Source organism: Phoxinus phoxinus, assembly GCF_949152265.1.
Source record: "Phoxinus phoxinus genome assembly, chromosome: 1".
Classification (NCBI taxonomy): domain Eukaryota; kingdom Metazoa; phylum Chordata; class Actinopteri; order Cypriniformes; family Leuciscidae; genus Phoxinus; species Phoxinus phoxinus.
Window position 1 is genome coordinate 646,532 of NC_136876.1, and position 18,016 is coordinate 664,547.

The following is an 18,016-nucleotide window of genomic DNA, read 5'->3' on the forward strand; positions in this document are numbered from 1 at the left end:
TCTGGCTAGCTCTCCAACATTACCTACCCTAGCTTTAACTGAAGCTAATTTGGGTGTGTTTCTCCCATCATCCCCAATGTCACTTCTCTGTGTTTTACGGCCCTGACGAGAACGCCGGCTACTTCAGACTAACCCAGACCAAGATTTAACTTTACCTTTAAGATTGAACAAAACTGCACACGGGTTCTCAACCACAGCTCGCTTCAGTGGACTTCTCTACAGACACGTCACATGCTCATGAAGGGAATATCATATTTGTAACGAACCTCTCAGGAAAGGAGAAATATTAAACACAACTGCAGAGGTTTATTAAGAAAATGAACAAAAGCTGCTAAAATCAGGAATGAACAGACAAGATACAAGAATCCTCAAATCATCTCCATCACACAGAACAGAGAGAGGATTATACAGTCTGAGTCTGTCCATTACTGTATTTAATATTGTATTTAAAGCAGTTTATATATGAAGCACAAGAGAATGACTTTCAACACTGTAGGCTAATATATATAAAACCCATATAAATGAGAATAAATCTGGCTTTTATATGTAAAACACACATTTGAATCAGTTTAAAGAGTTTTCCTCAGTTTTCGGAGAAGAAGAAACTAAAACAATGACCAATCCTCTTGAGTTTTTGCTATTGTTAATATTGTTGCAGATTGGCTGTAAACTCATCAGTATTTTATTGTAATATTGTCGGCATCTCTATTTCCTCTGGGTGCTGCGAGTCCTTCCTTCCTGCAAAATAAAAGCATTGACTGACCTCTCGTCTGTGTTTTATCATGATTGCAGATGTTCAGATCAGACGAGTGTGAATCATCAGATTGTGTGCGGCTCAAACTCACCAGCTCTTCTTGCACAGATGATCTGAAGAAGAATCACAGTAGGAGCAGCAAACACTGCGATCCCAACAATAGTCACAATCACTGCAGGAAACATGAGAGGAAGAAGAGAAACTGGACATGACTGAAGTCAAGGGTCTTCAACTATCAACAGTTATTGATGAAGCATTTACAGACTGACTGATAGTTTAATGTTATAAAGCTGTCAGTATAAATGAACGTGTCGTACCTCTGTATAATGATCCAGCAGTCACACTGACTTCAGGTTCTCCTGGATCTGTGGATCACGTCTGTTAGTTCAGTTCAACACATAATGCCACATATACACAACATCATCATCACATAATACTTGAACCTTGTGTAGGAGCTGCTGCTGTAGTTCGGCTTGAGTTCTTCTCAGAGTTTGAGCTTCTGACTGGAGTCAGTGTTGGTGAAGCGACTGGAGCTGCGGAAGATGAATGTGCAGACACAGCATCTCCAGATTAAAGATCATTACGAGAATAAAGTCGAAACATTACGAGAATAAAGTCGAACACAACACATAATGCCACATATACACAACATCATCATCACATAATACTTGAACCTTGTGTAGGAGCTGCTGCTGTAGTTCGGCTTGAGTTCTTCTCAGAGTTTGAGCTTCTGACTGGAGTCGGTGTTGGTGAAGCGACTGGAGCTGCAGAAGATGAATGTGCAGACGCAGCATCTCCAGATTAAAGATCATTACGAGAATAAAGTCGAAACATTACGAGATTAAAGTCGAAACATTACGAGATTAAAGTCTAAACATTACGTTATTAAAGTCAAAACATTACGAGAATAAAGTCGAAACATTACGAGAATAAAGTAGAAACATTACGAGATCAAAGGCGAAACATTACGAGAATAAAGTCGAAACATCACGAGATTAAAGTCGAAACATTACGAGAATAAAGCCGAAACATTACGAGATTAAAGTCGAAACATTACGAGAACAAAGTCGAAACATCACGAGATTAAAGTCGAAACATTACGAGATTAAAGTAGAAACATTACGAGATTAAAGTCGAAACATTACGAGAATAAAGTAGAAACATTGCGAGAAAAAAAAGTCGAAACATTACGAGAATAAAGTCGAAACATTACGAGATTAAAGTCGAAACATTACGAGATTAAAGTCGAAACATTACGAGATTAAAGTCGAAACATTACAAGAATAAAGTCGAAACATTACGAGATTAAAGTCGAAACATTACGAGATTAAAGTCGAAACATTACGAGATTAAAGTCGAAACATTACGAGAATTAAAGTCGAAACATTACGAGATTAAAGTCGAAACATTACAAGAATAAAGTCGAAACATTACGAGAATAAAGTCGAAACATCACGAGATTAAAGCCGAAACATTACGAGATTAAATTCGAAACATTACGAGAATAAAGTCGAAACATTACGAGAACAAAGTCGAAACTGTCAGGACACACACCATGGAGAGACAGCAGATCCAAGTGCAGTAAGATGTGTTTATTTGGGGTAATCCGTAAAGCGTAATCCAGTCCAGGCAAGGGTCAAATACCATATAAGCAATCCAACAAGAATAACAAGATACAGGAACAGACAAAAAACTAACCAGGAAGTGTGAGGACATCTAACAAGGACTCCGTGACAAACACTGAAACTGACAGGGTATATAAACACAAGGGCTAATTAAGGTGACAAGAAACAGCTGAACATAATGAACACTAAGTGACAGACAGGATCATGGGAAATGTAGTGAGAATGTGGATGACACCGTGGGGAAGAGGACATCTAGTGGACACCAGGAATACACAAACCAGACACTGTGACATAACCCCCCCTCTACGGAGCGGCTACCAGACGCTCCAAGACCCACAAAAAACAAACAAAACAAGAGTCCAGGCGGGAGGTAGAATGGTGGAGGATCAGGGGGAGGGATGGAGGGCCAGGACCATGAAGGGGAACAGGAACAGGGGATGATAATCTAACCGGCGGCCGTGGCGAAGCAGACAGTCCATCAGGCGGCCAGGGCGGAGACGACAGTCCATCTGGCGGCCAGGGCGGAGACGACAGTCCATCTGGCGGCCAGGGCGGAGACGACAGTCCATCAGGCGGCCAGGGCGGAGATGACAGTCCATCTGGCGGCCAGGGCGGAGAAGACCCCTCGGGCGGCCAGGGCGGTGAAGACCCCTCGGGTGGCCACGGCGGAGACGACCACTCGGGCGGTCATGGCGGTGAAGACCAAGGCGGAACAGAGACAGACACCACCGGCTCAGGAACTGGAACAGACACCACCGGCTCAGGAACTGCAACAGACACCACCGGCTCAGGAACTGCAACAGACACCACCGGCTCAGGAACTGCAACAGACACCACCGGCTCAGGAACTGCAACAGACACCACCGGCTCAGGAACTGCAACAGACACCACCGGCTCAGGAACTGCAACAGACACCACCGGCTCAGGAACTGCAACAGACACCACCGGCTCAGGAACTGCAACAGACACCACCGGCTCAGGAACTGCAACAGACACTACCGGCTCAGGAACTGCAACAGACACCACCGGCTCAGGAACAACAACAGCAACCGGCTCAGGAACAGCAAAAGACACCGGCTCCACCGGCTCAGGAACCAGGGCGAGCAGCTCGGGCGGGGCCGGCAGGGCGAGCAGCTCGGGCGGGGCCGGCAGGGCGAGCAGCTCAAGCGGGGCCGGCAGGGCGAGCAGCTCGGGCGGGGCCGGCAGGGCGAGCAGCTCGGGCGGCGCAGCAGGGATGGCAGTTACCTCCGGGCTGGTCTCTGAGTTAGAACCCACCAGACGACCCGATGAAGAGGCTCCTCTCCTTCTCCTCCTCCATCTCCGGACCACCGAAATCGGAACAGCAGACACTGGCTCCGACTCAGGAACAGCAGACACTGGCTCCGACTCAGGAACAGCAGACACTGGCTCCGACTCAGGAACAGCAGACACTGGCTCCGACTCAGGAACAGCAGACACTGGCTCCGACTCAGGAACAGCAGACACTGGCTCCGACTCAGGAACAGCAGACACTGGCTCCGACTCAGGAACAGCAGACACTGGCTCCGACTCAGGAACAGCAGACACTGGCTCCGACTCAGGAACAGCAGACACTGGCTCCGACTCAGGAACAGCAGACACTGGCTCCGACTCAGGAACAGCAGACACTGGCTCCGACTCAGGAACAGCAGACACTGGCTCCGACTCAGGAACAGCAGACACTGGCTCCGACTCAGGAACAGCAGACACTGGCTCCGACTCAGGAACAGCAGACACTGGCTCCGACTCAGGAACAGCAGACACTGGCTCCGACTCAGGAACAGCAGACACTGGCTCCGACTCAGGAACAGCAGACACTGGCTCCGACTCAGGAACAGCAGACACTGGCTCCGACTCAGGAACAGCAGACACTGGCTCCGACTCAGGGACAGCAGACACTGGCTCCGGCTCTGGGACAGCAGACACTGGCTCCGGCTCTGGGACAGCAGACACTGGCATGTCCAGGATCCGAGCCAGACGCTCCAAATAGTCCAACATTGCCTTGGCGGCCCCACAAATGGGCATCTCTAGACCAGTCTCAAACTGGGCAGACGGGACGTGAACAGTCTCCGACTGGGCAGTCGTGACGTGAACAGTCTCTGACTGGGCAGACGTGACGTGAACAAACTCTGGCTGGGCAGACGGGACGTGAACAAACTCTGGCTGGGCAGACGTGCGTTTTCCCCTTCTCCGCCCGCGATGGCGAGATGGTGGCTCTAATCCGTCCCTCACCAGTCCAGGGACGAAGGGGGGCCAAGGTGGAGGGTGGTGTTGGCCTTGTTCTCGACCACCTCCTCCTCTGTGACCTCCCCGGGTCCCACGAAAAATGGCTAGGCGGGTCCCCTCAAAACAATCCCTCCTCTCCCGCTCGATGGCTGGGGAAGAGAAGTTGGAACACATACCGCTGGATCCTTGCATTGTGACGGAGTCCTTCTGTCAGGACACACACCATGGAGAGACAGCAGATCCAAGTGCAGTAAGATGTGTTTATTTGGGGTAATCCGTAAAGCGTAATCCAGTCCAGGCAAGGGTCAAATACCATATAAGCAATCCAACAAGAATAACAAGATACAGGAACAGACAAAAAACTAACCAGGAAGTGTGAGGACATCTAACAAGGACTCCGTGACAAACACTGAAACTGACAGGGTATATAAACACAAGGGCTAATTAAGGTGACAAGAAACAGCTGAACATAATGAACACTAAGTGACAGACAGGATCATGGGAAATGTAGTGAGAATGTGGATGACACCGTGGGGAAGAGGACATCTAGTGGACACCAGGAATACACAAACCAGACACTGTGACAGAAACATTACGAGATTAAAGTCGAAACATTACGAGATTAAAGTCGAAACATTACGAGAATAAAGTCGAAACATTACGAGATTAAAGCCGAAACATTACGAGATTAAATTCGAAACATTACGAGAATAAAGTCGAAACATTACGAGAACAAAGTCGAAACATTACGAGATTAAAGTCGAAACATTACGAGAATAAAGTCGAAACATTACGAGATTAAAGTCGAAACATTACGAGAATAAAGTCGAAACATTACGAGATTAAAGTCGAAACATTACGAGAATAAAGTCGATACATTACGAGAATAAAGTCGAAACATTACGAGAATAAAGTCGAAACATTACGAGAATAAAGTCGAAACATTACGAGAATAAAGTCGAAACATTACGAGAACAAAGTCGAAACATTACGAGAACAAAGTCGAAACATTACGAGAATAAAGTCGAAACATTACCAGAATAAAGTCGAAACATTACCAGAATAAAGTCGAAACATTACGAGATTAAAGCCGAAACATTACGAGATTAAATTCGAAACATTACGAGAATAAAGTCGAAACATTACGAGAACAAAGTCGAAACATTACGAGATTAAAGTCGAAACATTACGAGAATAAAGTCGATACATTACGAGAATAAAGTCGAAACATTACGAGAATAAAGTCGAAACATTACGAGAATAAAGTCGAAACATTACGAGAATAAAGTCGAAACATTACGAGAACAAAGTCGAAACATTACCAGAATAAAGTCGAAACATTACCAGAATAAAGTCGAAACATTACCAGAATAAAGTCGAAACATTACGAGAATAAAGTCGAAACATTACGAGAATAAAGTCGAAACATTACGAGAATAAAGTCGAAACATTACGAGAATAAAGTCGAAACATTACGAGAACAAAGTCGAAACATTACGAGAATAAAGTCATAATTAAAAGAATGGTCTTCTGTGGAAGTTCTCTGTGTGTGTGTGTGTGTGTGTTTGTGTGTGTGTGTGCGTGTGTTTGTGTGTGTGTGTGTGTGTGCGTGCGTGTGTGTGTGTGTGTGTGGAGCTGCAGAAGATGAATGTGCAGACGCAGCATCTGTACGACATTATTTTCATATTGATTATGACATGATGTTCCATCCTCACAGTTTACAGTGGCATCCTACACAGTCTATACATGATATATTGCATTAACCATCATACTTTAATAGACTCGTCTGGTTTATGCAATATATCATGTATGACCCGTGTAGGAGGCCAATATTGGGGATTATAAGGATTGTTATGCAGTTTATGACTTTGACCACTAATATTGTACAGTCCCAAACCGTATGAAGGCATCAGAAAGAGTCGAGCCAGTCTGTGGAAGTTTCCAGTAATCTGTCAGAAAAGAGTGTTTCTCACCTGAATACTTGACAGTGTATCTGACTGAGGTCTGGACTTGATCTCCGTCAGTAACTTCACATCTCCACTCTCTGTTGTCATCTTCATTCAGGAGTGTTGTAGTCAGAGTGATGATACAGAGTTCTTCATCTGATGATGGTGATGATGATGATAATATCTGATATCTGGAGTCTGTCTTCAGATCAACACCAGTCTGACTCACCCACAACAGCTCATATCCCTCATAACTGAACAAATAATAACAGGAGCGTCCAGTATACAACTGACAGGAGAGAGTCAGAGAGCGGCCTGGACTGATCTCAGTCTGTGAGGATGAAGATGAAGATGATGATGAAGATGATGATGATGGAGACACTGAAACTGAACACAAGACACAATCACAGACTCTTCAATCATCATCTGAGTTTAAAGGGAGAATCTGCCCTTTTTAAATTGACCACATAATCATAAACTAACCATGAAGAACATGCAGAAAAACACTTATATAATGATATTCTCCATTCACAATTTGTCTGCATCCGTATTCTCCATAATCTTCTTCTGTGACGGTCGTGATGTTCAGAGAGCAGTCAGACTCCAGACTCAGTCTCTTATGTCTCGCTGTGTCTTTATTCTTCATCCCTCTAGTAAACAGATAAACTCCCCCTGAACGACTGAATCTGTCATAGATCCATGTAGTTGATCTGCAGTCAGGAAGAGTTATATTACAGGACAGACGGACACTTTCACCAGAACTGATGAACACATCTTCATCTCCACTGGTTCCTGAAACACAGTATATCTCAGTGATCATTATGATTTATTTGAAATTTTATTGTTGAGGATAATCCCTTGAGATGAAACATCTCGTTTTCAAGGGGGTCCTCGAGACAGAAACAAAAAAAATAATACAACACATATACATTCACACTCGCAAAAGCTCTCCCTCATCCCACCTTACCCGCCCCGCATAAACATGTATCTACATGCATTCGCACACCTACACCCATAATCACATAAAAATGATATATATTAATAAATGAGAACATAAAACACACCAGCATAAAAAGCAGAAGTTTTGGTAACGCTTTAGTGTGACGACCTCTGCTGTTGGTTCTGGGAATTGCTGCTGGTACCTGACCCACTAATTGCCTCAATTGACAGTCAACTGGAAACACCTGTGGTTGTGCCTTAGAAGCTGCTTAAGAGATCACCAACTGAGCGGAGAGTCAGTCTTTGGTTTTTGGCGTTTGGATTTTGGTTGTGTTATCTTTCTTTCATTTGCATTTACATGTACATTTCTACTTCAACATTCCATTACATTTCAACCATGCATCATGCTCTACAAACTGATCTTGCTGACGACTTCAGGAACATTGTTATCTTCTTTAATTGTTTTCCTTTTATTATTTAGTGTTGTCTTATTTTGTAAGTAAATAAACATTACTTTTGAGCCTATAATTTGGGTTTTCGTGTGTCCCTTGTTTTTGTTGCGTCCCTTGAGCCAAGGGTCGTAACATTAGATTACAGTCCGGAAAGTACTGCGTAATTACAATGAAATTACAGTGTAACTTTCGGTAATTACAGTGTGCCTATAAAGTACTTATGTGTAAGTATATAGGGGAACAATATGTAAAGTCTTGGGAATAAAGGGGTAACAACCAGGAAAATACTGCGTAATTAAAACTAAATTACAGTGTAACTTTCGGTAATTACAGTGTACCTATAAAGTACGTACGTGTAAGTATATAGGGGAACAATGTAAAGTTTTGGAATAAAGGGGTAACAACCAGGAAAAAAAATGTATTTAGGCAAATTATTTATACTGTAAGTATTTTAGAACTACGGGGCACTTATACTATAATACAATCTTACTTTTGGGAGCAATTTAGCGAGTAGGCTACATACACTGCACCTTTTTGTAATAATAGTGTATACAAATACATAAAGGCTTTTTTCAAATTACGGGGTAGCCTATATATCAGTGCATTTATAAAGTAGGCTAATTTGTTTTTATTGCAAAGGTGCACTGATTAAGTTGTTTCAAGGCAAGTAAAACTATTGCAACTTTTTTTTTTAAATGCTGGGGAAATATACTCTTGTTTCTTGTAGTTACAGGGTAAGTATGACATTGCGGGCCGTAAATTAAAGTGGTGCTTCTTACCCTCTTGTTTCTTGTAGTTACAGGGTAAGTATGACATTGCGGGCCGTAAATTAAACTGGTGCTTCTTATCCTCTTGTTTCATGTAGTTACAGGGTAAGTACAATAAAAACACATGTAAACACACAATCTGATATCACTTGGAAAACTTTATTTGAAAAACAACTTACTTCAAAACGGATTTAAAACACTTTGTTTCTCTTGCTTGGTTTCCTCCTCCTCTTGTTCCTCTTCTTCTTTTTCTTTCTTTCCACTGATAAATCAAGGAATCCCATGTCTCTTACTATTCTGTATTATGTGTTAAAAGAAAATACAGTACAGAAATGTCCTCACCATTTACTAATCTTTTACCCTCATGTCATCCGAGATGTATATGAATTTCCTTCTTCAGGTGAACACAAACAATTTTTTTTTAGAAAAATATATCATCTCTGTGAATGCATAATGCAAGCTCATGTGTTCCTAAAAGTTGACATCAAACAGCACATACAGCAATAACTAAAGTAATCCATACAACCCCAATGGATGAATCAATGTCTTCTGAAGTGAGACGATAAGTGTTTGTAAGAAAAATACCAAATATTTAAACATTTTAAAGACTATCGCTTCCGTTCCGACCAACTGTCACTTGCGCGTGCATGAGAGGGTTGAGTTCACGCTTGACAACTTAAAGCGTGACGTAAGCGCCGAGAAACCGAATGTCGATTTATTTATTTTATTTTTTATTAATGCTCACAACAAAATACAAACAATAACACATAATAATAATGAAAAACAAACAATACAGAAGAACAGAGATGCCAGTTCTCGCGCGAGTTTCACATCTAACTCCCGCGAGAACGTAATGAACGCGTGAAGCTTCACCAAACGCGAAGCCAAGCCGACTCTCATGCACTCGCTGGACGCTGGTGACAGTTGGTCGGTAGCGAAAAGATGAGTAAATTATGAGAACATTTCTGGGTGTACTGTATTTTCTTTTAATACATAATACAGAATAGCAAAAGACTCCTTCTTAAGATTAGGCTAATCAGTGGAATGATAGAAAAAGAAGAAGAGGAACAAGAGGAGGAAGTAGGAAGCCATGCAAAAACGTATACTTTCTGTCAGGACTTTAGTATTTGAAATGAAAAGTTGATTTAAAAAAAGGAATAAAGAATAATAAGTGTAATATGTTGTAAATCTTTTTTGAAATAAGTTGTTTTTCAAATAAAGTTTTCCAAGTGATATCAGATTGTGTGTTTACATGTGTTTTTATTGTACTTACCCTGTAACTACATGAAACAAGAGGGTAAGAAGCACCAGTTTAATTTACGGCCCGCAATGTCATACTTACCCTGTAACTACATGAAAAGAGTATATTTCCCCAGCATTTAAAAAAAAAAGTTGCAATAGTTTTACTTGCCTTGAAACAACTTAATCAGTGCACCTTTGCAATAAAAACAAATTAGCCTACTTTATAAATGCACTGATATATAGGCTACCCCGTAATTTGAAAAAAGCCTTTATGTATTTGTATACACTATTATTACAAAAAGGTGCAGTGTATGTAGCCTACTCGCTAAATTGCTCCCAGAAGTAAGATTGTATTATAGTATAAGTGCCCCGTAGTTCTAAAATACTTACAGTATAAATAATTTGCCTAAATACATTTTTTTTTCCTGGTTGTTACCCCTTTATTCCAAAACTTTACATTGTTCACCTATATACTTACACGTACGTACTTTATAGGTACACTGTAATTACCGAAAGTTACACTGTAATATAGTTTTAATTACGCAGTATTTTCCTGGTTGTTACCCCTTTATTCCCAAGACTTTACATATTGTTCCCCTATATACTTACACATAAGTACTTTATAGGCACACTGTAATTACCGAAAGTTACACTGTAATATAGTTTTAATTACACAGTACTTTCCGGGCTGTAATCTAAAGCGTTACCGAAGTTTTCACTCATAGTATTTTCCTCACTTAAAGCAAACAACACACTCTCCAGAATAAACTATTAGTCTTTATCAGAGAGCTGTTCAAATCACTGACACACTCTTAATATGAAGATAATCTTCATCATCAGATGTTTGAGTGACACTATGTCCAGTATCAGGAATAATACAGTATGATCTGTGTGTATCAATACACAACTCTGAGATCACAACGTGAATGTGTGCAAGAATAAAGTGAGCATGTTCAAATGAACTCTTTCCAGACTAATTCCACTAGATGTGTTTAGAGAAAATCCAGATGTCTTTACCTGTGAGAAGTGAAGAGAGAAGGATCAGTCCCAGCAGACACAGATCACACTTATCAGCCATCTTCTGTTTCTGTCAGTCTTCCTCTTCATTATATATAGTTACAGCTCCTCCTTTAAACATCATCAGCTCCTCCTTTAAACATCATCAGCTCCTCCTTTAAACATCATCAGCTCCTCCTTTAAACATCATCAGCTCCTCCTTTAAACATCATCAGCTCCTCCTTTATACATCATCAGCTCCTCCTTTAAACATCATCAGCTCCTCCTTTAAACATCATCAGCTCCTCCTTTATACATCATCAGCTCCTCCTTTAAACATCATCAGCTCCTCCTTTAAACATCATCAGCTCCTCCTTTAAACATCATCAGCTCCTCCTTTAAACATCATCAGCTCCTCCTTTAAACATCATCAGCTCCTCCTTTAAACATCATCAGCTCCTCCTTTAAACATCATCAGCTCCTCCTTTAAACATCATCAGCTCCTCCTTTAAACATCATCAGCTCCTCCTTTAAACATCATCAGCTCCTCCTTTAAACATCATCAGCTCCTCCTTTAAACATCATCAGCTCCTCCTTTAAACATCATCAGCTCCTCCTTTAAACATCATCAGCTCCTCCTTTAAACATCATCAGCTCCTCCTTTAAACATCATCAGCTCCTCCTTTAAACATCATCAGCTCCTCCTTTATACATCATCAGCTCCTCCTTTAAACATCATCAGCTCCTCCTTTAAACACCATCAGCTCCTCCTTTAAACATCATCAGCTCCTCCTTTAAACATCATCAGCTCCTCCTTTAAACATCATCAGCTCCTCCTTTAAACACCATCAGCTCCTCCTTTAAACATCATCAGCTCCTCCTTTAAACATCATGAGCTCCTCCTTTAAACATCATCAGCTCCTCCTTTAAACATCATCAGCTCCTCCTTTAAACATCATCAGCTCCTCCTTTAAACATCATCAGCTCCTCCTTTAAACATCATCAGCTCCTCCTTTAAACATCATCAGCTCCTCCTTTAAACATCATCAGCTCCTCCTTTATACATCATCAGCTCCTCCTTTAAACATCATCAGCTCCTCCTTTAAACATCATCAGATCCTCCTTTAAACATCATCAGCTCCTCCTTTAAACATCATCAGCTCCTCCTTTAAACATCATCAGCTCCTCCTTTAAACACCATCAGCTCCTCCTTTAAACATCATCAGCTCCTCCTTTAAACACCATCAGCTCCTCCTTTAAACATCATCAGCTCCTCCTTTAAACATCATCAGATCCTCCTTTAAACATCATCAGCTCCTCCTTTAAACATCATCAGCTCCTCCTTTAAACATCATCAGCTCCTCCTTTAAACATCATCAGCTCCTCCTTTAAACATCATCAGCTCCTCCTTTAAACACCATCAGCTCCTCCTTTAAACATCATCAGCTCCTCCTTTAAACATCATCAGCTCCTCCTTTAAACATCATCAGCTCCTCCTTTAAACATCATGAGCTCCTCCTTTAAACATCATCAGCTCCTCCTTTAAACATCATCAGCTCCTCCTTTAAACATCATCAGCTCCTCCTTTATACATCATCAGCTCCTCCTTTAAACATCATCAGCTCCTCCTTTAAACATCATCAGCTCCTCCTTTAAACATCATCAGCTCCTCCTTTAAACATCATCAGCTCCTCCTTTAAACATCATCAGCTCCTCCTTTAAACATCATCAGCTCCTCCTTTAAACATCATCAGCTCCTCCTTTAAACACCATCAGCTCCTCCTTTAAACATCATCAGCTCCTCCTTTAAACATCATCAGCTCCTCCTTTAAACATCATCAGCTCCTCCTTTAAACATCATGAGCTCCTCCTTTAAACATCATCAGCTCCTCCTTTAAACATCATCAGCTCCTCCTTTAAACATCATCAGATCCTCCTTTAAACATCATCAGCTCCTCCTTTAAACATCATCAGCTCCTCCTTTATACATCATCAGCTCCTCCTTTATACATCATCAGCTCCTCCTTTAAACATCATCAGCTCCTCCTTTAAACATCATCAGCTCCTCCTTTAAACATCATCAGCTCCTCCTTTAAACATCATCAGATCCTCCTTTATACATCATCAGCTCCTCCTTTAAACATCATCAGCTCCTCCTTTAAACATCATCAGATCCTCCTTTAAACATCATGAGCTCCTCCTTTAAACATCATCAGCTCCTCCTTTATACATCATCAGCTCCTCCTTTAAACATCATCAGCTCCTCCTTTAAACATCATCAGCTCCTCCTTTAAACATCATCAGCTCCTCCTTTAAACATCATCAGCTCCTCCTTTAAACATCATCAGCTCCTCCTTTAAACATCATCAGTTCCTCCTTTAAACATCATCAGCTCCTCCTTTATACATCATCAGCTCCTCCTTTAAACATCATCAGCTCCTCCTTTAAACATCATCAGCTCCTCCTTTATACATCATCAGCTCCTCCTTTAAACATCATCAGCTCCTCCTTTAAACATCATCAGCTCCTCCTTTAAACATCATCAGCTCCTCCTTTAAACATCATCAGCTCCTCCTTTAAACATCATCAGATCCTCCTTTAAACATCATCAGCTCCTCCTTTAAACATCATCAGCTCCTCCTTTAAACATCATCAGTTCCTCCTTTAAACATCATCAGCTCCTCCTTTAAACATCATCAGCTCCTCCTTTAAACATCATCAGCTCCTCCTTTAAACATCATCAGCTCCTCCTTTAAACATCATCAGCTCCTCCTTTAAACATCATCAGCTCCTCCTTTAAACATCATCAGATCCTCCTTTAAACATCATCAGCTCCTCCTTTAAACATCATCAGCTCCTCCTTTATACATCATCAGATCCTCCTTTATACATCATCAGCTCCTCCTTTAAACATCATCAGCTCCTCCTTTAAACATCATCAGCTCCTCCTTTAAACATCATCAGCTCCTCCTTTAAACATCATCAGATCCTCCTTTATACATCATCAGCTCCTCCTTTAAACATCATCAGCTCCTCCTTTAAACATCATCAGATCCTCCTTTAAACATCATGAGCTCCTCCTTTAAACATCATCAGCTCCTCCTTTATACATCATCAGCTCCTCCTTTAAACATCATCAGATCCTCCTTTATACATCATCAGCTCCTCCTTTAAACATCATCAGATCCTCCTTTATACATCATCAGCTCCTCCTTTAAACATCATCAGCTCCTCCTTTATACATCATCAGCTCCTCCTTTAAACATCATCAGATCCTCCTTTATACATCATCAGCTCCTCCTTTAAACATCATCAGCTCCTCCTTTATACATCATCAGATCCTCCTTTATACATCATCAGCTCCTCCTTTAAACATCATCAGCTCCTCCTTTAAACATCATCAGCTCCTCCTTTAAACATCATCAGATCCTCCTTTATACATCATCAGCTCCTCCTTTAAACATCATCAGATCCTCCTTTATACATCATCAGCTCCTCCTTTAAACATCATCAGCTCCTCCTTTAAACATCATCAGCTCCTCCTTTAAACATCATCAGCTCCTCCTGTGGTTATTCACTTCCTCTGATCCACTGAGTGTTTAGACCCGGTGCTATATAGTGACACTATACAGTGTAACTTTGTCCTCTCTGTAGATCGGCTCATATAGACTCCGAACTGTGGACTCTAACACTGAGGATTTTGCTCTGTGGTCTTGAATGCTCTTGACTCTGAGTGACTCAACTTTCCTCTACAAAACCCCCATGTAATGTGTTGAGTGCTGGATGTAAACCCGGGCTAGTGACTGGTTCATGGAATCTGGATTACATTATCAGATTACACACATATATATATTAGTTACATTACATTTTAATATACTCGTAGTCAGACTACAGTCACTTTGTGTCACAGACATCACTGGTGACAATAAACATAAAGCCTAATGTTGCAGTGCATGATGGGAACCACCAATCAAAGCTCATCCGTGTCTAAGTGAAAACCAGTGGTTTCAGACAGGGCTCAGAATGAAGGATGAAATCATCATTATTGCTAATATACCGTATAACTGTTGAGCTGAGAGAACCTGAAGGTAGTGATGGAGAGATGAAGCTTTAAAGCTTTCCAGCCTGATGTGTTTAACAGTGGAGGATTTCTCCAGGCTTGTGTGTTAGATGGTTTAAAAAAGCTTATACATTAACATATACACATAATAATAATCGAAAGAGAGGATTGTTATGGAAATAATAATGTAATGTATGTGCTTGCATGACAACAGACAATAGTTTAGTGGAAAATGAATGTGTCCAAATGTGATATAGATCTTGTTTCTGACTGACACAAATAAAAAGGCAGCAGAAATCTCTGAAGTCTGTGTGTGAATGGTCTTCTTGCAAGAATAAAGTCACAAGTGGGTTTGCTTTTCATTGCAGTCTTACCATTTCCGCAACAAGCGTGACGGCACCAAAATATGTGTTAGATGTTTAGAAAGGCTTGATACATTAACATATACACACACATAAACACATTTTAAATAAGTAAACGAGTTGAACAGGGGGAATGATGGAGTTGTTAAACTGTTGATGCCATTGTCCGGTGCCTAGTCTGTGTTCCCACAGGAGGTCAGCTTTTCTGTTCAACATGTGACTCCGAGATCCACAGAAAACATGTTTTCCATGATAGAGAAGCTATGTTTAGCCGCGTTTCCACCGAAATTACCCGGACTTTTTTTTAGGAACTTTTTTCCCAGGAACTTTTTTTGCCCCAGACCGGATGCTTTCTGCGTTTACACCGCGGTCTAAAGTACCGGGAAGATTGTAAACTGCGTGCGACTGCTCCTCCCAGTCTGCGACGGACAGTAATCAGTTTTGAGCGCCACATTTATAATAAGTATGGAGGAGATTCAAACTGTGCTGAGGTTGTGTTTGTGATGTATTGCGGACATTTACCGAAAATTTCCTGTTACACAAATACGCTTAATAAAGCCTGAACCTCGTCGTCGGTCCAGGTGTTTTTTTTTATTATTATTTATTAAATTCCATATTTGCAGACAGACAACTCTTAATGCATGAAGCCACGAACCGCAATAGATTTTTAAAAATGCCGGTTAAAATAGAATGCTGCGTGGAGTCCTCCAGTCAAAATGTGGCGTGAACACAACCAATCAGAATGTTCAGCGCACAAGTCCCACCCCCGAAAGTTCCTGAACTTTGAAAAAGTACTACCTCGCCAGCAGGGACTTTCGGAGGGGGAAATATTTACCTGGAACTTCATTTAGACCCTGATTCCTGCGGTGTAAACACACAGAGTACCAGCCCACAGTTCCTAGTTCCTGGGGAAAGTTCCCGCGGTGGAAACGCGGCTTTAGATGGTTTTCTCAAACCTATTCCACCAACATCCTTAGTGGTGGTTGATGAAAGTGGCCAATATCAACTCCGTGAACAAGCTCTGTTCAGATAATGTGGTAGGTGTCCTGCAATATAAGCTCTCTCTGCAGTTTCCTTTAATTGTAAATGTGTAGACACCAAAATATGTGTTAGATGTTTAGAAAGGCTTGATGCATCAACATATACACACACATAAACACATATTAAATAAGTAAACAAGTTCTTGGAAGTTTTGTTGTTTCATAATCTTGTAAGTGGGCAGTGCTTTTGTTGAACAGAGGAATTATGGAGTTATTTACACTGGATAAAAGAGGGTGAAAGTGATTAATAGAGAAGGTTGAATGTGTCTTATTATCACATATAGTTACGTTTTAAAGTTAAGCGCCCTCTAGCGCTTCTTTTAATAACAACAGTGTTGTGTGTCATGATATGGCGTTTGACCATCGCTACCAAATAAAATACTATTTGTTTTATCATTGTATTTACTCGAGATTACTTAATACAGAAAACTGAGTTGTGTAATTACAATTTATTTATATATTTTTTAGGTATTTGATGTGCTTTTTTCAAAAAAGCCATATTGGAAAGTAAAGAACCACATCGACATAATTAAACTCTTATCAAATTAAATTATACATTTAAAAAAAATACTTTAAATTGTAAATAAATATTTTGTAACAAAGTAAAAAAAAAAAACACGTTGAAAATGTTTTATGATAAGACCATGATTTATATATATGTTAATGTTGTTAACAATATCAGCATTTGACCATGTACCTGTCAGGATTCCATCACCATCTCCCTCCACTCATTCCCTCACTCCGCCCACTCAGTCATTCACACGCTCATTGTCACCTGATTACTAATCACCGTCACCTGGACCTCATCATCAGTTCACCCTTATATACCTGCTACGAACATTCAGGCTACGTTTACACGTGGACGGCTATTTTCATAAACGGACATTTCACCCCTCTTCGTTTTCAAAAATAACCCTGTGCACACGAACCCGTGTATATGCCGTCAAGAGCATGCCAAACCTGTAGGTGGCAGTGTAACGAGAAGCTCAAGCCCATGTTAGCCAACCAGAATCCCGCAAATAGTCACATACTGTGACGTCGACTGCCTAAAACTCAGTTTTTCTCAGTTTACATGCAAACGTGAAAACGGAGTTTTCCAAAATCTCCACTCTGGCCGGAGTTTTTAGAAAGAATCGTTTTCAGAGGAGAATTCTCCGTTTGCGTGTAAACGAGGGGCACAAACGAAGGGAAATGTCTCCGTTTTTCAAAATAACCATGTACGTGTAAACGGGGCCTCAGTCATTGTCTGATCTCGTCTACACATGATACAGACTCTCTGCCTTACTTACCTGCATTCCTACCTACGGTCCCAATCTTCTCAGCCAGTCATCATTCCGTCTTCTAAGGAACTCCTTCTTCATCATCTGAAAGAGAGAGAGAGAGACTTGGTTACACTTCAGTTAAGCTATCATCTGATATACAACTTACTGGTTTCTCACCTGTTTCGCTGTACCGATCCATTCTGCAAATTAAAGGCATTAACTTACCTATGCCGTCTATGCCAAACCCGACAAAGATCAGACCCCCATGCAGAATCCATCGGAATCCGTGGCGAAATCACCTGTCAATCCGACCACCATTCATCAACC

General features: G+C 41.2%; 2 protein-coding genes across 2 annotated transcripts in view; both read right to left on the bottom strand.

Moving 5' to 3' along the window:
* The window catches only part of LOC307006000 (uncharacterized protein), a 229,927-nt gene that overhangs the window by 108,166 nt on the left and 103,745 nt on the right, over window positions 1-18,016 (bottom strand). The window lies entirely within an intron of this gene.
* On the bottom strand, window positions 289-11,158 carry LOC307005207 (uncharacterized protein). The gene is made up of 8 exons (XM_079625113.1): window positions 10,987-11,158; window positions 7,053-7,361; window positions 6,597-6,956; window positions 1,429-1,518; window positions 1,198-1,287; window positions 1,072-1,119; window positions 846-926; window positions 289-738 (listed from the first exon to the last, which is right to left on the bottom strand). The coding sequence occupies exons 1-8, from the start codon at window positions 11,045-11,047 to the stop codon at window positions 683-685; spliced, it is 1,095 nt and encodes a 364-aa protein (XP_079481239.1). The 5' UTR covers window positions 11,048-11,158; the 3' UTR covers window positions 289-682.